The sequence below is a fragment of the Caloenas nicobarica genome, chromosome 24 (genome assembly GCF_036013445.1).
Source record: "Caloenas nicobarica isolate bCalNic1 chromosome 24, bCalNic1.hap1, whole genome shotgun sequence".
In the NCBI taxonomy this organism is placed as follows: Eukaryota; Metazoa; Chordata; class Aves; order Columbiformes; family Columbidae; genus Caloenas; species Caloenas nicobarica.
The window spans coordinates 3916308-3939545 of record NC_088268.1 but is presented as its reverse complement, the minus strand read 5'-3'; the positions used below and the strand labels follow the sequence as shown (position 1 = coordinate 3939545).

The following is a 23238-nucleotide window of genomic DNA, read 5'->3' as shown; positions in this document are numbered from 1 at the left end:
CACTCCACTTGCCAGACACACGTGAAACCCACAGCTTTTGTGTTACAAAAATATTCCGTGCTTTATTTACTCTGTGGTAGAAAAATAACATGGCCAGGACCCCAGAGCTTCTCGGACAAGGCGAGGGGGGACACACAGAGGGCTCTGCTCCCCCCAAACCGCCCGCACGGCCCCACGGCCCTGGCTGGGTGCCCTCACACCTGCCCCACGCTGCACCGGCTCCGGATGGGGACGACGAGGCCGGGGGTCAAAGGGACTCCTTCGAAGGGGGGGCCAGAGGAGGAAACAAGGAAACAGGAGGGGACCCCACCCCAGCTGACCCCCCTTCTGCCCCACACCAGAGCCCGTGGGGCCAACGCACCCCCTGGGAATGGAGCCACGGGGTAGAACAAGAAGGCGACACGTACATTCTTAGTGACGACTGTGAAAGCGAACGCGAGGCCGGGCCCCCCCCGGCCCCCACCCTCAGCAGCCCCTCGGTGGGGAGCGGGGCGGCTCGGCGGCCGGTGCTTGCAGAAGCGGAAAGCCGAAGCTGGGCCGCTTAAAAAGGAACATACAGGAAAACCATGCGACAAATCCGCTGCCGTTTATACAAGGGCATAAACACCAAAGAGCCGGACGCCAGTCTGCATTTGGGGGCAGCACAGAGCAAATCTGCGGGACGGGGCCCACCCGCAACTCCCCCCCCGGCACAGAGACACGAACACAGCACAGACCCCACGGTGCCGGGGCTGAGGGTGGGGGGCCGGGGGCCCACGCGTCACGATTGGGCGTGGGGGATCCACTGACTGTCCACGGGGCGCCGCAGCAGCTCCTCCACGTGCCTCGCCACGTCGATGCTGTCATCCAGGTCGAAGTCACCCTCGGGGTCCATCATGGTGTCGGGGCTGCGGGAGGGAGGGGGTGAGGAGCGGGGCTCGGCCGTGGTGGGACGGGGACGGGTGATGTGATACCTACTTCTGGGCGTACATGTTGTAATGGGGCTGGGAGCAGACGGCGGGCGAGGGAGCCTGGTCCATGTAGGTGGCCCCTCCGGGGGCAGAATCGCCTGATGCGCTGACAAACCTGTGGGGACGGGGAGCTCGCGAGCGCAGGCAGGGGCTGAGATGGGCGCCCCAAGGTGAATCGCAGAACTGTTTTGGTTGGAAAAGACCCTCAAGGTCACCAAGTCCAACTGTTACCCCAACCCTGGCACTAAACCATGTCCCTAAGAAACCTCATCTCCGTGTCTTTTAAACCCCTCCAGGGATGGGCGTCTGGGGAACACACAGCCCAGGGTGTGCAGGGTCTGCGTTCAGGGTCAGACTTACTCTGGCACCACTTGCTTGATCTGTGGCTTCACGTATCCATCCACGGCTTTAGCTGGAGGAGAGAAATCAGTGCTAAGGGCCCGAGCTGCTGGCACCTGTCAGCCCCGGGGCAGGGGGGTGCTGTGAGCCCCAGCTCCACCGTGGTCAGATGCGGGAAGGACAGGGACGCGTGCGGGGTGAAGGGCAGCGCTACCTGGCGTGGACTCACAGAGAACCGGCGTGTAGTACTTGGAAAAGACCTCGTCCTTGGGCCGGTCGGGGAACACGTAGATGAGGTAACTGAGGTCCCCGAGGCGGTCAGCGAGGGAGCGGATGGAGAAATCCCTGGTGGTGAAAGGCATCAGGTTCCAGAACATCCTCTCGGCTGGAAGACAAGAGCGAGGAGCGCGGTGATGCTCAGAGCAGCGCCAGCCCCATGGACACGAGGCATGGGAGTCCCAGGCTGGGGCCAAGGGACAGCGGGGTCAGGGGGTGCCAGCCCCCCGCACACACTCACAGGAGTCAAACTTCCAGGCGATGGTGATGCCGCCGATCTCCGAGTCGCTGAACCGCAGGAGGAAGGTTCCGTCAGGCTTGTTGATGAGCAGGTCGTGCGCCTGCTGCTTGTTGACGAAGCCCAAGATGGCCCTAGGCAGAGCAGGGGGGTCAGGGGGGCGGGCAGGGGGCCGGGCAGCGCAGGGCAGGGCAGCTCTTACCCGTCGTTCCAGTGCGGCTTCAGATGCTTCTTCAGCACCTCCATCACCCCGTCAAACCACTGCCAGAAGGTGTAATTCCTCCCGGGTAGGTTTTCCTGTTGAAATCCCCACAAAAATGAGCACTGCCAGCTCCAGCCTCAGAGCTGCTGTTAAACTGCACAAGTGTTTGGAGCAGCAGCGGTGACTTGGGGACCTAGACTGTGGGACGGCCACAGCGCTGTGGGAGCACCTGGGAGAACACAGACCCCGTTTGCAAGCCCCAGGGCACCCCGTGTCCCTTCAAGTGAGGAAGGTGACACCTCCCACCCCACTGCAGCTGGTATTTGTCTCGTTTTTGCACCACTCCAGCAAGAAATGGCTCCATCCAACCTGCCAGCATGAACACTGGTTCTGCAGGAGCAGCAAAACGTCTGTCTTAAAGCCCATGGGCACCCTGGGGCTCTGCGACTGTCCCGGCACAGATCCCAGTCCGCTCACCCGGTTGAACTGGGACCAGGACACCGTGGTGCTGCTGTAATCTTCCAGATGGGAGCTGGTGCTGTTGAAGAGTTTCTGTGCCAGGAACACCAAGTTTTCCTTGGTCAGCCCACGGCTGCTCTGCACCTCGGCCTTGAACTTCATGTTGAGCGCCTCGCAGAGCTGCGGCCACTGCACCTTGTCGGGGACGGCAAAGGGGACGCGGCCCTGGATGGAGACGGAGCAGGGTCAGTTCTGAGCTCTGCCCATCGCCTTTCCCACCCTGGAGACCCCGAGTCGCACTCCTGCAGCCCACGGGGCAGATGGGGCTTGTCCCATCCCACTCACAGGCTCGGCGAAGGCGTTGTCCCAGAGCACGGTGGCCGTGGCGTTGTTGTCCTGGCTCCCGTGCACAATCACCACCACGGGCAGGGACAGCGTCTGCCAGGAGGAAGAGGAGGGTGGGCTGCGGTGCACGACGGGAGCATCACCCATGGGCACCCAGGGCCACCCCAGCCTGTATGGTCACCCCGTGGCTCCAGCCCAGCCCCACACCCGTGGGCACGGTGCCCGGGGCTCGCCCAGGCTCTGCAGAGGGGATGTGGCTTGTGGCTTTACCTTCACCTGAAAGACCAGCTCGTTGCCACCAACACTGAACTGCGACTCGAAGAGGATGGTGAACTTCTCCTCTGTCACCGACTCGGCCCCGCGGCGATCCGAGCGCTTGATCCGCTTCAGGGACTGCGGGGACACGAGGGGTGAGCGTGGGGGGACAGACAGGGACACCAGGGTGAGCACAGGTGGGGATGGGGACACAAGAGCTCAACACGGGGACATGCAGGGATATGAGAGGTGAGCATGGAGGGCAGATGGGGACACCAGGGTGAGCACAGGTGGGATGCAACACAGATGGGGACACAAGCGGTGAACACAGGGGGACATGCAGGGACAGGAGGGAGCTGGCAGCGCTCACCATGTTACGGAAGTGGGCGCTGAGCGTCCCCGTGGCCTGGTGATACTCCATGACGCAGCAGTTGTTGAGGATCTCCCCGCTGCTCTCGCTGCCACGGGAAGCCACAGGCTCAGGGACTGGGAGCTCACACTGGGGGCAGCCCCCCCTGCACCCCCAGATCCTGCTCCCCGCTGCCTCAGCAGCCCCGTCCCCCTCCCCGGCATTACTTGCGGGTGCTCTCGTTCTTCAGCAGGGCCTTGGCTTGCTGCTCGCTGATGATGGTGGCCTTCACCTGGGGGGGGTTCATGTGCACGTTCAGCTTCCCCCCCACCAGGAGCCGCACGGTGGCTGCGAACTTGGTCTGTGTCTTCAGCACCTGCGGGGGCTGCTTCTCGATGATGAAGGTGCTGAGGGGGCAGGGGGATCAGGGGCTGGCAGGTGGAGCAGCCCCAACCCGCCCCCCCTAACAGCTGAGCCATGCTCCCACCTCTACCTGGTCACCAGGGCGGAGATGATGTCGGTGATGGTGCCGTTCAGCTCCGACAGCATCTCCTCCACGGGACCGGGGATCGGCAGCTGCTGGCACAAGTGCTCAGCTCGCCGGATCTGCTGCCGGTTCTGCCAGATGATCTCTGCCAGCTTCTCGCACCTGGCGGGGGAAACAGGGCTCAGCACCGCGCTGGGGCTCAGCACCCCGTCCCGCCGGTACCAGCACCCACCAGGTCTGCAGCACGTCCAGGGTGCCTTCGGGAGGGCCCCCGTTCCCCGCCAGCTGCTGCCGACGCTTCCACTGGATCAGCTCATCGTCCAGGATGGTCGTTTGCTGCTTGCGCAGCAATTGCAGCGTCTTCTGGTGCTTCTCGGCCAGGTCCTGCGAGGCGGGACAGTGTTACGGGGCATGGGGATGGCATTACGGGCCACGGGGATGGCGTTACAGGGCACGGGGACAGCGTGGGGACACCCACCACACGGTACTGCTGTAGTGTCTGGGCCTCCCGGTGCAGCCAGGCTTCCAGCGACGCCTTTTTCTGCTGCAGCGTCGTCTCCCGCGACATGCGCTCCTGGGGGCCCAGGTGGGAGAGCTGGGAGAACTGGGCTGGGGGACGGGGCACAGCGTTAGGGCTGGCACCACCAGCACCCCAGCCCCTGCACCTCCCCTCTCACATCCCCCCCACCCACCTTGGAGGCGCATGTTCTCCTGGTACTGGATGATGAAGTATTCCTGCGTCTGCTGCAGCTTCTTGAGCTCGTTCTCTGAGTCCTGCGTGATGAGCCGCAGCTCCTCGAAGGTCTGGTTGATCTGCAGGTGCTTCTGGGACATGGCGTCCACCAAGGAGCCAGCCGGCGAGGGGCTCTGCAGGGGGCACGGGGAACGCTCAGCACGGCAAGGGGATCCTCATAGAATAGTTTGGGTTGAAGGACCTTCCCAGCTCCCCCAGTGCCCCCCCTGCCATGAGCAGGGACATCTGCACCAGCTCAGGTTGCTCAGAGCCCCGTCCAGCCTGGCCTGGGATGTCTCCAGGGAAGGTTCATCCACCACCTCTCTGGCCAACCTGGGCCAGGCTCTCACCACCCTCAGCGCCAACAATTCCTTCCTCATGTCTTTCCCTCCTCACCCCCTGGGAGCTGCAGGGATCCAGAGCACCCCGTGCCTCAGGGCTGCTCCCATCCTCACGGTGCTGGAGCCCCTGAGCATCTCCCCCACCCTGTGGGACCCACTCCCTCACCCCCCACAGCCCCCACTCACATTATTCGCCTCCCGCACCAGCCGCTGCTCGTGGTAGAGGATGTGCCGGATGCAGCGCACCAGCTCCATGGGGCACCGGTCGTACGTGTTCTGCAGGGGGGAGCACAGCCTGAGCTGGGGCCCGGGACAGGGACACCCCCAGCCCCACAGCCCCCCACTCACCTGCAGCTGCGTGGCATAGTGCCCCAGCTTGATCTTCAGCAGGAACCCATCTTCTCCAACTTGGTGATCCGCCTTCTTCTGCAGCTCCTGGATCAGCCCCTCCAGCAGCTGCGTCGCCTTCACGTTCTCCTGGGGGTTCTCCAGGTCGATGGAATCCCTGTGCACATGGAGCAAAGCGTCAGGGCAGTCCCGACCCTGCACGAGGTTCCCTGGCAGACAGGGACAGATGTCAGAACCCCGGGGGAATCACCCCAAGCACCAGTACAGGTTGGGGTTGACCTGCTGGGAGGCAGCTTTGCAGAGAAGGACATGGGAGTCCTGGGTGACAACAAGGTGACCATGAGCCAGCAATGTGCCCTTGTGGCCAAGAAGGCCAATGGTACCTGGGGTGCATGGGCAGCAGGTTGAGGGAGGTTGTTCCTCCCCCTCTGCTCTGCCCTGGTGGGGCCCCATCTGCAGTTCTGGGTCCAGTTCTGGGCTCCCCAGTTTAAGAGGGACAAGGAATTACTGGAGAGAGTCCAGGGAGGGACACAAAGATGCTGAGGGGTCTGGAGCATCTTTGTGATGAGGAAAGGCTGAGAGAGCTGGGGCTGCTGAGCTGGAGAAGAGAAGCTCAGAGGGATCTGATCAATGGGATCGATATCTCAGGGTGGGTGTCAGAGGATGGACCAGACTCTGTTCAGTGGTGCCCAACGCCAGGGTGAGGGGCAACGGCACAGACTGAAACACAGGAGGGTCCATCTGAACACGAGGAGAAACTTCTTTCCTTTGCGGTGCCAGAGCCTGGACCAGGCTGCCCAGAGCGGGTGTGGAGTCTCCTTCTCTGAGACATTCAGACCCGCCTGGCCCGACCTGTGTGATCTGCTCTGGTGCCCCTGCGTGAGCAGGGCTGGGCTGGGGATCTACAGGGGTCCCTGCAACCCCAACCACCCCGGGATTTTGTGGGTCCCCACGGGGACCCCGCTGACCTACCATGCCTGGCTCTCGATCCACTGCGACAGGTAGTGCCGCACCTCGATGGGAAAGTGCTGCCCGTAGAGCGCCTGCATCTGCCGCAGGGCTTCTCCCTGGAGCTGCTGCGCCTGGATCCACACCGCCATGGCTCACACCTGCCGCCCAGACCAGAGAGGGGATCGTCAGGGCATCGCGGGTTGGGGTCTGGTCCCCGCCGCCCCCACAAGCCCTTTGCAGGAGCCTCCGGGCTCCCCGGGTCTGCTGGAGCCGCCTCCAGCTGCCGAAGGAAAGGGGTGTGCAGGGGACCCTGGCTCTGAGTCACCCCCTCTTTTCTAGGAAGAGCCCTGGGGGGGCCAGCGCTGCGGCTCCGCGCTGCCTCTGCACATGGGGATCATTTCCCCTCGCTGCGCCGCGGGCTGGCGGCCATCGCTGGCCGGGGAAATGAGGAAACGGGGCCAGGGGGAGGGAGAGCTGCCGAGAAATCCCGGGTGACGCAGAGCGGGGCCCCCCCCGCGCTCCTGCCCACACCCCGGTAGCACCGGCCCCGAGGGTCCACACAGCCCCCGGGGGGGGTCCCAGCACCGCAGCCGCCACGTTCCCTGTCACCAACACCGCAGAGGGGACACCAGCCGGGGTACGGAGCTTCCCAAAGCACGTTTTGGTGCAAATCTGGCTCCATGCAGGAGCGCTGCCAGATGTCACTCGCCACGCAGCTCCGGCAGCCCGGCTCACACGGGCATGACGAAAGGACAGCTGGGGATGGCATCTATAAAAAGCCACAGTGTCCCCCGCTGCAGTTGGAGCTGCAGCTCGGCGGAGCCTGGAAAAACAACCTGGCGGTCGAGTCTTTTGAGGGTGACACGATGGGGAGCGATGAGGGATGGGGCTTGCAGCCCCTCCGAGCCAAGGATGCAGCGATAAAGAGCATTTACACACACCCACACCCAAAACACCTGGGATTTCGTATTGTGGGGAGGTGCCTGGCACGAGGCCTTGGGCTGTGTCCCAAAGCGGGGTGACCAGGACAGGATCTGGTTATTGCACCAGCCGGTGACAAGGAGAGGGAGTTGGGGACCACGCTGGTGGGGGCTGCACCCCCATCCCTCCCTCCCCAAAGCGCTTTGTTGGGCCTCAGGAACACCCGGTGTCCCCAGGGGCTCCAAAAGCAGCCAGTGCTGTCCCATGGGCAGGGGGACACGCTGCAGGGGGGACACGGTGGGGGACGGTGACAGTGGGTGCAAGCGAGCGGCCGGAGCAACTGCACACCCACCTCCTGTGCAGGAAGAGGAACAATAACCAAGAGTTGGCTAAAAATGAATTTTTCCCCTATAAAAAGGGAGGAACGTTTCCACATTCACAGAAATGGCCTGAGCTGGAAATGCTGCTGGCAAAGCGGGGGCTGGAGAGGCAGAAAAACGCAGGCGAGGAGGGGAAGGGAAGGCAGGATGGCCAAGAGCAGGACGCACACCGGCGGTTAGAAATTGTGGACGCTTGGTAAGAAAAATCAGTGAGAACCGAGGAGAGCGGCCGTGGCCACCATGCCACAAACGGCCAAAGTCCCCGGAGCAGCGGGGACGTCTGCACGGACACAGAGCAAACAAAGGCTGCCCTGCCTATCGAGAAAATGGTGATCTCTTCCCATCTCGCGGCGAAAAAACACTTCCTATTCCACTCCAGCGTGTTGTTAAGCAACGAGGCTCAGGCTGCTGCTGCGGTGAGCCGGCAGACACCGCGCTCAGCCAGCGCTGGCCTGGGAGCAGGAGCATCACGGCCAGGCAGAAGGCGAGACAGCATCGTGCCGGTGCTCACGAGGGGACCGTGGGCTGGCCAAGGGCAGCGTGGCACAGCCGGCATGTGCCCCGACCGAGGGCAGGGCTGTCCCCAAGCCGTGGTGTCCCAGCAGATAAGCGCATCCCAAAAAAATACTCGTGCCAGGCTTGGACGCAACCTCCACCGGCATCAGGAATACAAGAGTGGGTCTTTCTCCAAGCGCCTCATTCTTGTCTCATTTCTCAACCATGGACTGACACCAAACCTCCCCAAGGGCTGCAGGGCACCCTGAGAGCCCTGGGAAAAGTCACCAGTGTCATCTGCCATGAGCGAATGACACCTCCCGGCTGTGAGACCCAGCAACACCGGGCCAGCATCCCTACTTCACCAAGAGCTACAGCACCACAGTCCCACCATGGTGGGAAGGGCCCTTCCCAGCTCCCCCAGTGCCCCCCCTGCCCAGAGCAGGGACATCTGCACCAGCTCAGGTTGCTCAGAGCCCCGTCCAGCCTGGCCTGGGATGTCTCCGGGGATGGTTCATCCACCACCTTTCTGGTCAACCTGGGCCAGGCTCTCACCACCAGTCACCGCGGCTCCCGCACCCCGGCAGGGACCAGCAGCGCTACTGCAGCGTCACACGTTGCCACGGGTCAGCCGTGCTGCAGCCGCTGGCCACATGCACACTCAAACAACTGCAAGAGACAGATAATTGCAGTGGTTTAAGCTACTTTGCATTTACTTGCTAGCAGCGATCTATAACCCACCCATTACCGCAGCTTGGTTAACCAGCAGCAACTCAACAAGCCACAGCAACGTGCTCACCGGTGACTCGACGCCTGCGAAGCCACGCAGACAGCAGCGTACTGGACGTAGGAGCAGCGCCACAGAGAGCGACCCCAGCCCCGCAGGGAAGGCTGACACCGGCGGGTGTCACTTCTGCCTCCGACAGCCCCATTCCCCACTGCCGATGGGTAGACATCATCAAACCAGCTGCAAAATGGGCGAAACTCACCCAAAAGGGCTGCCCAGAGGACCAGAGGCAGCAGCAGAGGAGAGGCTGGCAGCACCGCTGAGGCCGGAGGTGACCGGGGACCCGACGTGACCACGCCAGGGCCTGGCACAGCCACAGCAGCAGCCCTGGGGACAGCAGCAGTGGCACCTCCCGGCCGTGGTCACGAGCCGCAGGAAAGCCCAAGCGAGCCAGAGCGTGTCTGCGGGCAGACAGGAGGAGGGAAATGCCTCATGGGGCGAGGCCGCCGGCGGCGCCTTCCCGTGTGCCACGGGCACGGCAAAACCCAAACATGGGCACAGCACCCGCCCAGCGGCTGGCACGTGCTGCGCTGTGGGAGGGATGCTCGCAGGATGCTCGCAGGATGCTCGCTGCACGCAGCTGCGGGATGATGCTCGCAGGATGCTCGCTGCACGCAGCTGCGGGATGCTCACGGCGTGCAGCCACCCTGGGGACCCACGAGCGGGCAGGGCACCACTGCTTTGGTGCTGGCACCAATTGCAGCCCCTTGGCCTTGCAGGGGCCAAGCAAAGTCCTGTGGGGGCCACGGCAAAGGGCTCTGGTCGTAACCACCCAACTCACACACACCAGCCCCTCCGTCGCGGTGGATCCCACGCTGCCCTTTGCCCGGGGGTCTCCGGAGCAGTGTCCCCCCCCGGGCAGGGGCACGGTGCTCCCCCCATCCTGGGCTCCAGCGGGGAGCTGCCCTGTGCCCGCTGCGGCTGCCGCCTCTGCCGCAGTAAACACGGGGACACGTGGTTTCTCGGCACCTCCGGGAGCCCACGATCGCTTCCAGGTCAGAGCTGGCCCTGCTCGCGGCCGGACCCTGCTTGCCCCACGGCCGGTGCCGCCGGGGGGCTCTGCTCCTGCCCCCGGTGGGATGCGGTGTCCCCCAAGAAGGACAGTCCCTCCAGGGCAGGATCCACGTCCCGTGCTGGAAGCCGATAGCTGCTCAGCACACCAAAAAGCTCCAGTTCCCCGACACAGACACTCACCCCCCCGCCCACAATAACTCACCCTCCCCACCCACACCAGCTCACCCAAGGGACCTGTTGGAGCCCCTGGGCAGCCCGGTGGCCCCAATTAGCCGGACCCCCGCCAAGGGCTCCCCCAGCTTGGCCCCCTCGCACATGGTCCTGCCCGCCGCAGGCAGCGAACGCTGCCGTGCCCCACGTCCTGCCCCACGGCTGGCGGGCACCGAGGGCTCCATATCTACCCCACAGGCCCCGCAACCCCAGGGCCGTCCCAGCCGGGGCTCCCCACACTTGGCGGGGCCGGCAGAGCCGCGGGGCTCGGCACGGTGCCCGGCTCCTGCAGCACCCACAGCCCCAGCTCGGCGCGGGGTGCCCCGTCCCGCGGCCGCACTCACCCGGGCTCGGGCACCGCTCTGCCCCACCGTCCCCTCCGGCGTCCCGGCCCCGGGGGCCGCGGCTCCAGGCAGGTTCTGCCGGCACAGCCGGGCTCCCGGGGCGGCCGTTTCGCAGGCTCCGCGCTACAGGAAGGAGCAGAGAGCAGCTATTTCCTTCCAAAATGTCAGCTGCCTGCGCAGGGCAGCCAGCCCCAGGCTGCTGGCAGCTTCCTCTGCCGCTGCTGCCTGCGTGGTGCCCGCCATGGGGGGGCTGGCACCCCCGCCACGCTCCTCACCGGTGCCAGCCACAGCCCCTGCCCACTGTGGGTTGGTGGGGCTGAGCCCCCCGAGTCCCCACGGGTGGCCGGCAGCCAGGGATGGGACCCCAGGGACCGATGCAGGAGCTCAGCAAGGGGGGGAGATGGGACAGACTCACTTGCACCCCCTAGTCCCGCTAACACCCCCCTGGGGCAGAGCCTGTACCAAGAACACCCGGGTGCCATCGAGCAGCCCCCAGACCCCCCATCGCTGCTCGGAGCTGGTGGGTGCTGGGCTGCGGTGGAGCCGGCACAGGGGGCTGCGGTGGTGGGAACCGGGGGGTCTTGCCCATTTTACCCCTGTCTGTGGTTTCCAGCATGGCCGGCTCTAGAAACACAACGTGCCACCCCAAGGGTAGAGGTGACGGGTCTCATAGCAGAGCTGGGTGTCCTGGGAGCCAAAAATGGAGAACTCGCACCGTTATAGGAACAAGGAAACCCCACACACGGCATGACGCTGCCCGGGGAGAAACCGGCCCCCCCACGCAGATGGAGACACCCCAGCCAGGGATGGGTGCTGCCCCCCAAATGCCTGGGGGGTCTCAGGGCTGGGGGCTGCCTGCAGCTCAGCTCACACCACGGGGCTGTGGATGTACCTGCCCATTGACATTTGACGCTCTCGGGAAGAGTTTTTCTCCCCTATTCAGGTTTTCCCTTCCAACCACAGACGCCCAGAAACCTGCGTCAAAGCAAAACCACCAAAATACCCAATGAAATCCCAGCAAAATCCCTTGAATCCAGGGGCTGGGATGGAGAGAGAAAAAACACACCAGTGCACCCAGAGCCGCCTTGGGGCAGCCGTGACCAGACACTGGCACTGCCCCATGTCCTGAGAACCTCATGTCCGTCTGTCCAACCCCTCCAGGGATGGTGACTCCACCACCGCCCTGGGCAGCCTGTTCCAATGCCCCACAGCCCTTTGCGGAAGAAATTGTTCCCCAGATCCAACCTCAACCTCCCCTGGCGCAACTTGAGGCCGTTTCCTCTGGTCCTGGCGCTTGTTCCTGGGGAGCAGAGCCCGACCCCCCCTGGCTCCAAGCTCCTTTCAGGCAGGTCAGAGATCAGAAGGTCTCCCCTCAGCTCCTGTTCTCCAGCTGAACCCCCAGCTCCCTCAGCCGCTCCCATCACACTTGTGCTCCAGCCCCTTCCCCAGCTTTGTATCCCTGCCATAAACCCACAGACAGGATTAGGGAGGCCTGGGCAGAGCTTTAATTCCTCCTGGCTCCCCAGGGCCAAGCAGCCGAATTATCCAGCTTCAGAGATGGTGCATAGGGAGCTGCCGGCTCCGATGCTTTGGGGTCCTGGGGCTTCAGCGGGGGGATCCGGGGTAGATCCAGAGCCACTGCCCACCTGCAGCATCCCAGCTCCGGGCAGGCATCAGCCCAGCGGCACCGTGGCCGCCGCCAGCACAGCCCTGGGCTCGCTGCTAATCCCTGCTCAGACCAGCATCAGCCCAGCAGGGATGGGCTGGTCAGAAGGACCCTGAGGATTAAGCTCATTTCAACATCGAATTAGTCCCGATTGGGGTCTGGAAGACACAATTTCATTTTATCTGCCACGCTCCAGTGAGCGCGCACAATGGCACTAATCCTGTCCTCGGCCAGGCTGGATTTGCAGACACGGGGGACACGGGGAGTGCAGGCACTGGCTGCACCGCTCCGGACGCACCCGTCCCCGCCCGGCCACATCCATCCATCGCCCTGTGCAACCACCCTGCATGGGAACGAGTCACCGACCACGCTGCCAGACAGCACGGGGTACGTGCAGGACCCACTGTGCAGAACCTCACGCTGTCACCTTTGGGAGCAAAAACCAAAGAGAGGCTGCAAGCACCCAGCTGTGCACAAGGATGCTCGGGCATCGGGGACACTAGTCAGAATGGGAATAAAAAAACAAAACACCAATGGTTTCTGCAATAAAATTCTCATTCGGAGCAGGCAAAAGTCACAGCCAAACCTGCCCAGGGGTTAAACACAGCGTTATAGCCAATGCACACAAACGTGTCCAGCTTTCCCCGCCCTCGCTCCGCAGCCCCAGGAGCAGCAGTGGCTGCAGGGGTGGCGGGACAGAGCGGAGCCCCAACCTCAGGGCTGCACCACCAGCATCTCACCGAAACATTTCCAAAAGGCTCAGGTGATAACGGGGTTATAAACGGAGCGCGCTGGGCCAGGGTAGCTGTGCCACCCAGCGCCAGGGCCGCGCGTCAACCACACCACATAGGACAGAGATCATTTTCATAGAACCATAGAGCCCTTTCAGTTGGAAGAGACCCTCAGGATCATTGAGTCCAACCACAACCCAACTCTAGAACTAAACCATGTCCCTAAGAACCTCGTCTAAATGCCTTTTAAACCCCTCCAGGAATGGTGACTCCACCACTGCCCTGGGCAGCCTGTTCCAATACCTGACAACCCCTTCCACAAAGAATTTTTTCCTAACATCCAATCTACACCTCCCCTGGCGCAACTTGAGGCCATTTCCTCTTGTCCTATCACTTGCTACTTATTTTACAGCCATTCTAGCGAGAAGCTTGGATTTGTCACAAGTGAGAGCTGCCTCTTGCTCTTACAAAAGCTTTGCAGACAGCCATCGAGCGAGAGGGACTAAAAGCCAGACAGCGGGCGCTCAGCACTCAACCAGGACTGTGCCGATGCCGCGCCGGCTCTTCGAGCTCTGCCCCAGCACTAAGCTTTTCCCCAATTCCCTCCTGGCAGAGCTGTGCCATAAACCAGCATCTACATCTCATAACAACAGGAAGATGTGAAGTTGCAGCAAAAAATGGAGATTGCAAAACTCACCAGCGGCTCAACAGGGAGCGCATCGTGACCGTGTTACGGTTTGGTTAATACCATCGCGGCCGCCCGAGCCCGGTGAGATGCCGCACGGCAGCACGTCGCTCCCCGGCTCGGCGGAAAGCGGGAGCCGGTACCGGGCAAAACGCAGGGTAAGAACCACACAGCCAGCGCTCCCGGCCCCTCCAGTGCAGCTCGATGGGAGGATTCTGCTTTATCAGCAAGTCGAGCTCAGCCCTATCGGCCAGGAAGCCGTGTTCGCATGTTTGCCTCCCCCTCGGCACTTCCAACGCGGCGGGAGAAGCGGCTCACGGCAGCCTACCTTTTATCAGCCAGCAGATGTTGCTAGAACTGTTGCTGCATGTAAAATTCAGGCATGCCCGGCGCCGCTTGGATCCCCGCGCCAGCCACGCAGTGCCAGGGTAAACACGCCCCCCCCTCCACTTTCCTCCCGGGATCAAAACACTTGGGGGTTGCAAAATAGACACCCCATGAAAGGAAAGGCATGCCACAGAAACACTACAGCTGTCGAGGCGACTTCTCCCGGAGCGTGCCAGAGCCCCAGAGCCGGCACAGCCTCCCAGGCTGGAGCTGCCTGAGCGGCCACGGAGCCAAATCCTGACCCATCCCGGCACAGAGGGGACCGGGGAGTCCCTGCCACCATCCGGCACCACTGCGGTGCATTCGGCCCCGTAACGCAGCTGCTGCTCCAAGGGCAGTGCCCACGGCCGCCCCACCGGGCAGAGCGTCCGCGCTCCCCAGGGGATGCTGATGGGAGGGAGGTCCTGCTCGACCCGCACCCCGTCACGCCATGCCCCGGCTTCCACCGGCTCCCCGGGGCTGCTGCAAAGCCCGTCAAGCACAGCCCGGTTTACAGTAATTCCTTGCAAACCAGAAAGTCATTTCCCAGCTGACGGGGCTGCTTTACTGTACACAGCACAGCACAGTCACCGCTCGCCGCCCCGCCACCCACGCCGTGGAGGAGTACAAGGAGCAAGGGATTTTTCACAAGCAGAGTATCTGGGTTTTGCTATCACTCGAGAGAGAGCTGGGAAACCCCACGGCAAAGATCTCACAGCCGCTCTGGAGTCAACACTTCCCCTGCAGCAAAAGGGGAAGGTCCCTCCAGAGGCTCCATGCAACCCCGCGCTGAGCATCCCCGGCTGCAGCTCCCTGTCACCAACACCAGTACCAGCATCCCTTGTCCTGCCCTGAAGCATCAGCCTTGGGACAAGGCAGGCGCACTAAAGGTGGCTCTAGTGACAACTACCGAGGGGCAAACACCCCTCGAGGGAGGACACTGTGAAAGTGCCACGAAACACAGCGTGGGTGACGGCCGCTCGTCACGCCCCGTTCCCAGCCCGGCTCTCCCGTGTCCTCGGGCACGGGCTGTTGGCACCTCTCAACCTGCACCACAGCTCCTCCTCCACGTGGCTGCACACGCGGCACGGCCCTCCCCGGCCCCGAGGACAAGCCACGCTCTCAGGGACGGTTATAAAACCCAAGGAGATGGTCTCCATCCTCACGTCCAGCACCTCGGGGACCTGGGAGCCACGGCAGGTTGGGCTGCGATCCCGACAGCTTTGGGAGCACCAGGACTTGCTGCAGCCACCCGCGGGCAGGTGACCCTGTCACCTCCAACGCCTCCGCCTCACCCAGAGCCACGTGGATGGGGCAGAGCCAGGCGCAGCGCCGAGCCCCAAGCAAAGCTCCCTCCAGTGCGGGATCGTTGTGCTGCTGCAAACACGTTGAAGCACGATGGGAAACCTTGGCTTGAAATTGTCAGGGAGAGAGCACCGCAATGGCAGCCAGCCCTCCCGCACCAGCACAGGGCCATGCTCCCCACGATGGGCGCAGAGCCTTCCTCCCGGAGACGAGACATGGTGGGGGACAGGAGCAAAGCTCCTGCGGCACAAGGCTGGTTCCCTGATGGTGGACGGGCTCTCCAGACCACCCCGCGGCACACATGCCAACTGCCTCCGCGGACACCAGCTGCCTGGGCTCACGCAGCTCCGGCTGCAGCCACAAGTGCCACCGGGGACACGGCGCTGGTCACTGGCAGCTGGCGAGGTGAGCCAGCCCAGGGCCGGGAACATCCTGCTGCAACAAGGCGACCCAAGCTGCAGGGACTTCAAGCGCCATGTCCCTGCCAGGGGCAAGCGACATGGCCCTGCACCGCGCTGCGGTCCTGCCACGGCAGCGCCAAACCCTGCACCCCTCGGCGATGCACCCCAACGACCACGAACAAACCGCTTGTTGTCACTGCCTGTCCCCTGCCCTCTGCCACGGGGTTCCCCTGAGCGTGGCGGGGCACACGGGCTCTTGCCAAGCCTCCCCGTGAATTCACGTGAGCCAACGGCCCCAGCTCCGCGCTGTCATCTGAGGTGTTACCGTTGTCAGCAGTTCAGGCAGAGCCGGGGAGCCCCTTGGCGGTACCAGCGCCTGCACCCCAGTGCCGACACGAGCTGGGCGCTGGAGACGCGGAGCCGTTGGGTATTTTGGCGAGGCGCTGCCAGGAGCCTGGGCTGGCACAAACCCGGCAGCCGCTGGGCGCAGAGCCCTGACAGCTCCCGTATCCCGCCGGACAGGTGGCCGCTGTCCCCTGGGCTCGCAGTCACCCGCCGCACACCCCGGCCGGCGCGCGAGCTGGGTGAAAGGCCACCGGGGCTGCGGTCCCCACGGTGTCACCGCTCCCGCCTCGCACGGGGCGACATTTTCCATCTGCCTTCCACTGCTCGGGGCAGCGCAGAGCCGTGTGTCCCACCGCCGGGGAGCGGGACTCCCGCTCTCGCCGGTCGGGTGTGCTGCCCGCGGCGGGACGCCCGCCTGCCCGGGATCGGCACTCGAGGCCGGTTCCCCCCCGCACCGGGACGCACAGCGCCTGTTTCAGGCGCTCCCCCCCGCGGCCGCCGCTCAGGCAGGGCCCGGCCCGGGGCGGCGGCGGGAACCGGTCCCGCTTTACCGAGCGACGAGCGCCCCCGCCCCGGCCCGCGCCGCGCAAAGTCCGGCCCCCCCCGGGAGCGCCGCGCCGGGGGCGGCCCCGCCGGGTGCCCGCGCCCCTGCCCGGCCCTGCCCGCACCTGCGCGGCCCCTTTGCGCGCAGCGAGGCCGCGGGCCCGGCCGGTTCCCCCCGCAGCGCCCCGCGCCCGGCCCCGCCACCATGCTGCGCCCGCCCGGGAGTTACGAAACACCCAAAATATTTACCGACGGGCGGGAGGAGAGGCGAGAGGCGCGCCCCGAGCCCCGGCCGCCCCCGCCGCAGGTGCCCCCGGCCCCGCCGCCGCCCCCCGCCCGCGCGCGGTCGCGGAAAGCGAAAGCGGCCCCGGCCCGGTCCCGGTGGCGATGGCGGCCACACGCCCGCCCCCACCTGCGGCCGCGGCGGCGGCTGCGGCTCCGCTGCTCCGGCGGCTTTCGGCGCTCGGCTCCGCCGCCGCTCTGCCCCCTCCGGCCGCCGCCGCCACCGCCCGGCCCGCACGGCACCGCCCCCCGCGGCACCGCCCCCCGCCCGCCCCCGCCGCCACCGGCACCGGCACCGGGCACGGGCAGAGCCCCGAGCGGTTGGGAGATTCAGCGCCGGCTACAGCGCGGCACAAACTCACACCGGAGCTTGGCACCGGGAAAGCCCAAACCAGCACCGGGAGTTGGTGCTGGGCACGGGGGTGCTCAAACCGGTACCGGGCATTGGCAGCGGCAGGAGCCCGCACCGGCGCCGGGCCCTTGTACCTGTGGAATCTCATCCAACACCAGCACCAGCACTGGGGGGAGCCCACAGCACCATCGGGCACTGGCGCAGCATTAGTTCCCTGGTGCCAGGCACAGCCCGGAGCCGGCACCGGGACCTCCATCTGCACCTCTGCCTCCCCTATATCCCCTCCAGTCCCTGCATCTCCAGCCATTTCCCCTTTGTCACCATCCCTGCCCACGGGATGGGCTCTTCCCCCGCAGCCCCTCAGCCGCCCACGCACCCCGCTGGGTGCCGGCAGCCCCTTGCGGTGCATCCCTGGCTGCGGCGAAGGTGCGAGCGCTGCCCATTGCACCTATTAATGTTTCCTAATGGTTTCTTTGTGCTGCATTGCCTGTGGGCCCCGACTGCCTCCCGCTCGCCCTGAACCTCTCAGGGCAAAGGCTGTGCCAGCTCCCACACTCGCAGAGAACGGGTTTCCCGTGGGAGCCGTGCAGGCACTGCCCGGGTTTGCACGTGAGAGCGAGGAAAGGAAATCCCATTCCGTCAAGCACGGGATGAGTAACGCCGCCACCCTGGCTCCCTCCAGCTCCACAGGCTTCCTCCCTTCTGGTCACGGGCACATGGGGGGCACCTGGTGTGAGAAGTGATTTATCAGCTCTGGCCGAGCACTTGTGCCAGACCTGGGCTCCCCACGTGCCCTCAGCTCCCGTGTTTGGATACGGATGCCCTCTCCCATTGCAGCCAGGCTGATACCATGAGGCCACGTTGCATGGCTGGGGTCCGCATCGTATCGGGGTCCCCGGTGCTGCCACAGCCTCGTACACCAACAGGGAGAGGATGCTGGGAGCAAAGACAACGAAATGGGTACCAGTGCATCTCCACCTCCCGAGCTGCAAGGAGACCTGAGGTGCTACCTACTTCTCTGGCATCCCCCAAACAGGGAATGGTGGCAGCAGCCATCAGAAAACCAACCTGAGGAGCTTTTGCACAGACACCACACCAAACAGGGCGATGGGGCAGCCCAGGGTGATGGGTCACGCCAGGCGATGGGGCACCCCAGGCAGTGGGTGTCTGCAGGGGGAGGCGGCCGGGCAGGAAGCAATACTGGGTGTGCTCATTTCTGCTCGAGTGCTCTCACCAGCCGCATGGGATCTCCTGGGCTTTCGCTTTCGGTACCAGTTAATCTTCTTGTGGCCTGAAAAAAACTCTGGAGGGAAATTCGTCAGACGCAAAGCGCCGTCCCACTCTGGCCTGGGAGAAACGTGAGTGACCCCTGCCCAGCACTGGCGAGGACCCAGCGCCAGCCCTGGGAAGCCAGGAGAGAATCATGGAATAGAATCATAGAATTCAATCATATCATAGAATAGAATCAACAGAATCATAGAATCATATAGAGACGGGCTTGGGTCTCCTTGCTGGGGCAGGATTGTTCTCAAGACAGTTAATGCACCTGCAATTGCAAATCGCTTGGCAGTTGTGTAAGAGTACATCCCAAGTTCTCACCTCTTCATTTTTTTTACCTGCTGTCTATATTTTACCTATTACCTATTTAATACAATACCTATTGTATTAAAGTCCTCCTCTTTCCTTCATGAGCATGCAGCCGTGGGAGCTGGTTGGCAGGGACGCAAACCCAGGGGACACTGTGAGCCCCGAAAGCCACAGCGGGAACACGGCAGGACACCCAGGGACCCTTGTCCGCCTGGCAAAGGCACAGCCTGCCCGTGTCGCCACGGTTTTCGGGGTTCCGCTGCCCGAATGACACCCTCAAACAGCCCCTCTCCACCTCCAGCTCCTCACCACCCAGCCCGGCTCCACATGTCCAAGAGGTAAATACCTGCGGGCCGGGCAGGCACCACCCCAGCACCTGCTCCCGTGCAAATGCTGGCCACAAACCGCTGCTTTTTAGCTCACCTCCACCCCGCCAGCGCTCGCTATGTGCCTGGAGCAGCCCGGAATGAACAGGACAGCCCAGGGCTCCAGCTTGAGCAGCTCCCAGCTCCCACCAAACGTTTTGTCGCCTGCGCATGGACGCTTGGGAGGCATCTCGTGCGCACAGGGCTGACACATCGCTGCTGAGCCGCAGCCAGCAGAGTCCTGGCTGCCGTTCCTAGTGCTCCCATGGAACGCCAGACCTCATGGGGACGTGAGGAGGGACCCCGGTGAGACGGGGACGGGTGCCCAGCATGGGGCCAGCATCTCCCACACCGTCTTTTCCCACTAAGACGAAGGAAAGGAATGGGGAAGTCGGTGAAAGGACTGCACTCCTGCCCTCCCTGCCCCGGCTGGGGACGCGCATGCTCCAGCGAGTTGCATCACGCGGACAAATGACTTTCACAATCCCCGGCCCACAGAACCCATCGGCGGAGCCGTCCAGGCACTGGCTGCTCCAGCCAACAAAATCAAGGTCACACGCAGGGACGGAGGCTGCCGGACCCCTGGCTGGACCCAACGGGTCCTGTGGACACAGCGCTCCTCGTGACAGGGACCCGCACGGCCACACGTGCTTGGGAAGGCTGGAATACGCACACAAAACATCCTCTGTTCCCTCTCCCCTCCAACTTCCCCCTCTCCTTTTTGGTAGGAGGGGGATAAACAAAAAGAGGGGAAGAAATTAGTGATGGGTGAGAAAGTGGTGAGTGCTCCACACCGAGAGGGCAAATGGAATCAAATCAAATCAGAGTTTCATTTCAAATAGATCCCAAGGAAAACTCTGAGCTGGCTGGTGAGGACGTTACCCAAGAGAAATTCTTCCTTTCTGGAGGGAAGAAGGGAACAGGGGAATGGCAGCTGCAGCGGTAAGCGATGGAGGGCCCTGGCACTGCCCCGGCAGCAGCAGCTGCACTGAGGGCACTCTTGGGGACACTTTTTGGGACAAGGAGGCCATGCCAGAACCCCCAGCGATAGGCAGCCCCACGATCTGTGCTGGCAGGACGGACTCTGCAAACACCGGAGAAGTTTCCTGGGCATGGCCGGGGTTTCTCTCTCCACCGTCTCACAACTCTGGCAAACTCCTGGGCTGCTGGGCCCCTGCTTTTGTCAGGACCTCCCTTGCATTGGTCCTCAGAAAGTCTCGAAAAGCCTTTGGGAAGGTAAACAGTGTCCAGGCTGAGCTGTGGCCAAACACATTGTCATCTCAGATGAGCTCAACAGGATGCTGAGTGACGCTGTGCATTCAGGGGAGAGGGGGAGCATGGGGCTTCGTAATTGATTTCCTAGAAAATTGCCTCTGTGCTTGGAGCAGGAGCGTGAGGAGCGCGGGCAGAGCGGCCTTCTTCTCTAAGTGGCATCTCGAGGGTCTTAATTATTTCTCAGGAGTGGAAGCATTTATTTAGGCAGCCACTGGAGAGGTCCCAAGGCTGCTGGTCGCTGCCCTCCCGTTCCCAAAGCCCTCCTGGCACATCCCGCAGTGGAGGCTCCTCCTCACCCCCCTCCTGGGACACACGGGGCTTGGTGCTCGACCAAAGAGCAAACGCAGCCACCACGTCACCTGCGGGCAGGACGCAGCCTCTGCTCCATCCCCTCGAGCTCAACAGGGAGGTGGGAGATCTTGCTGAGCATCCCAGACACAACTGGTCCCCGCTTGGGCTCCCACACTGTCCCAGATCCGTGCTGAGGCCACAAAACCCCATTGTGATAATCCAGCCCAGTTAATGAAAACCAGCTGAATCCCCACATTAGTCACAGCTTCGTATTTTTCACTCGGTTTCAAACGCAGTGGGGGTGAAGCTTTGGCAGGGCTGCGCTGGCACCAGGGACCCGCGGCTCCCAGCACAGCGACCTCCTGCCCGTCCCGGGGTCCCCAAACCCCTTCTGCCCCGGGTGTGGGCACCCACGGGCAGGGACCTCGTCACGGGCTCGGCCACGTGGGCTCAGCGAGTTGCTGCCACGTCCCCCGTGGCGGGTTTCCCAGCACTGGAGCTGCTCCTGGGTCTCCGGCTGGTGCCGTCCCCAGCTCATCGCCCTGTGGTCCCGCTTCCCGTGGGTCTGTCCCCAACCCAGGAAGGTGCTGTCCTGGTCCCCAGGCATGTCCTGTCCTGATGTCCCTGACATGGGCCATAAATCCTCCTCCCGGGTGAGGGGGACGCAGCCAGTGCTGCCAAAGCTGGGGTGGCCGCTGGGCACAGGGAACAGCTCTGCTGTCCCCCGGGACCCGGGCATGACGCAGAGACGCTCGGCTGGAGCCAGCCAGGCTGTTTCTGCTGTGTCTACCCCAGAAATGGTTTCCTGCTGAAGACGTGAAGGGAGGTCCCATCGGAAAGCCGGCATGGATGGATCTCGCAGGGCTCCGACCCCACTGCGAGGGAGAGGATGCAAAACTGGGGATGGAGCTGACATGCAGGGGAAAGCGAGGGGCACATGGGGGTCTCCCGGGAAGCTCATCACCATCACCGGCTCGGGGCTGCCCCTGCAGTGGCTTGTGCCTGCGGGAGAGGAGGACCTGTTCCAGTGAAGAACCTGGGAAACGGTGTATTGTCCAAGGGGGAATTTCCACAGGAAACCTCTGCTTTAACCACTTGGACACGGCTGGGAACAACCCCAGCAAACGCTTGGACTCAGCAGCCGACCAGTGTTATTGCCTGGGCAAAGGCTCTTTGTTCCCTCACCTCGCTCATCCAGATCAGAAAAAACAACCAGGTTTCTGCCTACTGTAAAAAATGGGGCAGCGACAGCCAGGCTGGGTCTGCGATGGGAACCGGAGCCCTCACCGCTGCTCCCTGGGGGGCACGGGGGGCCCAGCCATCACCCACAGCCCCCCAGGACCGAGGGCACGAGCATCGCGCACCCGCCTGACGGGAGGTGACAGGAGCGGGGGCACCGGGGCTGCAATCGGCCCCCAAGCCGGTGCAGCCGCGCATCCCCGCGCTCCCGGAGCGGTGCCCTCGGCAGAGCCCCGGTTGCCACAGTAACCGCTCGGTCCCCGGTTCCTGCCATCAACACGCTGCTGCGAGTCACCCCGGTTCAGCGGCGGCTGCACCAGGGCCAGGACCGTGTGGCACTGTGGCCACCTCAGTGGGACCGAGACCCCACGGCGCTTCTGCTGGCAAAGCCGGGGTCTCTGCCCTCTGGCACGGGATGTGGTCCCGGTGTGACATGGCACGGCCGAGCATGGGCTGGTGTCGGGCCAAATGGAATGGGAACTGGCATCCGGGGCTGAGGAGGAAGCACGAGGGGACTGAAAGCAGGAACCCAAAAGCGAGAGCAGCCCCGAACCCCCTTGCAGGGCCAGGCGCTGCCCCCGGGGCGGCTGGCGCTGGAGGAGGTGACAGTGGGGTGAGGTGGGGACCGGCAGGTCACATCCCTCGGGCACGGCAGCCGCTGGCGGGGCTGGCGGATGGTGGCACTTGGGGACCACGCTGTGTTGGAGCTCCGGGTCTCACCTCTGCCACACCTGGCAGCGGGTGCCACCGCCGAGACCTTGCTTGGCTCAGCTCTGCTGCGTATTAAAGTTTGAGAGTGATGCAATATTTGCCTGTTGCTTTACGAGCGTTGGGAAGCCGGGATGGCATTTGGCTCGGGCGGCCGTGGCTTGTGCTCGGCAGCTCAGCTCAAAGCCGCCCTCGACGAGGGCGTGATGAGGAGGAGGCTCAGATGGACGCTTGGAGCAGAGCATCCCCGCGCTCCTTCCCTGGTCCGCCTTGACCGCAGCACACGGCCAGACAGAGGAAGGATGGAGGAGGACATCGCGGTGCCCACCTGCCCCGGTGATCCAGCAGGTATGGAGCAGCATTTCATCGCTCCTGCCTGAGCTCCGCGGGAGGGTGGGCGCAGAGCTGGGGTGGTGGTTTCTCTAGCTTGTTGGAGCCACCAGGGTCATTGCAACAGCAGAGATGTGGAACGACAGAGGAAGGGATCCCCCCAGCATGTCCCCTGGCGGGGTTTCTGTCTCCCACCCCCTCACAGCACCTCTACTTCAGTTGCTTGGCCCCAGGGAGTGGGGCTGTGATCACGACTTTGCCATGGCCCCTCTAATCTGCATCTGCAGGTTCATCCCATAGAATCATCTGGGTTAGAAAAGACCTTTAAAATCACCGAATCCAA

General features: G+C 63.6%; 1 protein-coding gene across 3 annotated transcripts; it reads right to left on the bottom strand.

Annotated features, from left to right (window-relative positions):
- Positions 1–35: 35 nt before the first annotated feature.
- On the bottom strand, positions 36–16974 carry LOC135997911 (signal transducer and activator of transcription 5B). 3 transcript variants are annotated; one of them, XM_065650831.1, is made up of 19 exons: positions 16879–16974; positions 6295–6431; positions 5323–5479; positions 5161–5250; positions 4593–4767; positions 4379–4509; positions 4133–4284; positions 3907–4062; positions 3641–3820; positions 3435–3522; positions 3080–3202; positions 2810–2902; positions 2483–2689; positions 2006–2100; positions 1807–1937; positions 1504–1674; positions 1311–1362; positions 958–1065; positions 36–887 (listed from the first exon to the last, which is right to left on the bottom strand). In XM_065650831.1, exons 2-19 carry the CDS (start codon positions 6420–6422, stop codon positions 761–763), a joined length of 2364 nt encoding a protein of 787 aa, XP_065506903.1. In that variant the 5' UTR covers positions 6423–6431; positions 16879–16974; the 3' UTR covers positions 36–760. The 3 variants fall into 3 exon arrangements, with proteins under 3 accessions (XP_065506903.1, XP_065506905.1, XP_065506904.1); XM_065650833.1 differs by having other exon boundaries at positions 1519–1674; XM_065650832.1 differs by lacking the exon at positions 16879–16974 and adding an exon at positions 10425–10566.
- Between the last annotated feature and the right edge of the window lie 6264 nt (positions 16975–23238).

What these genes read in the sequence shown, in the direction of transcription:
- LOC135997911 (XM_065650831.1), bottom strand. Translation starts at nt 6,422, where the DNA reads ATGGCGGTGTGGATCCAGGCGCAGCAGCTCCAGGGAGAAGCCCTGCGG. An exon ending in AAGCCGCACTGGAACGACGG is followed by an intron (nt 1,938 to 2,005) that starts GTAAGAGCTGCC and finishes TGCTCTGCCTAG; the next exon opens with GGCCATCTTGGGCTTCGTCA. An exon ending in ATCAAGCAAGTGGTGCCAGA is followed by an intron (nt 1,066 to 1,310) that starts GTAAGTCTGACC and finishes CCGTCCCCACAG; the next exon opens with GTTTGTCAGCGCATCAGGCG.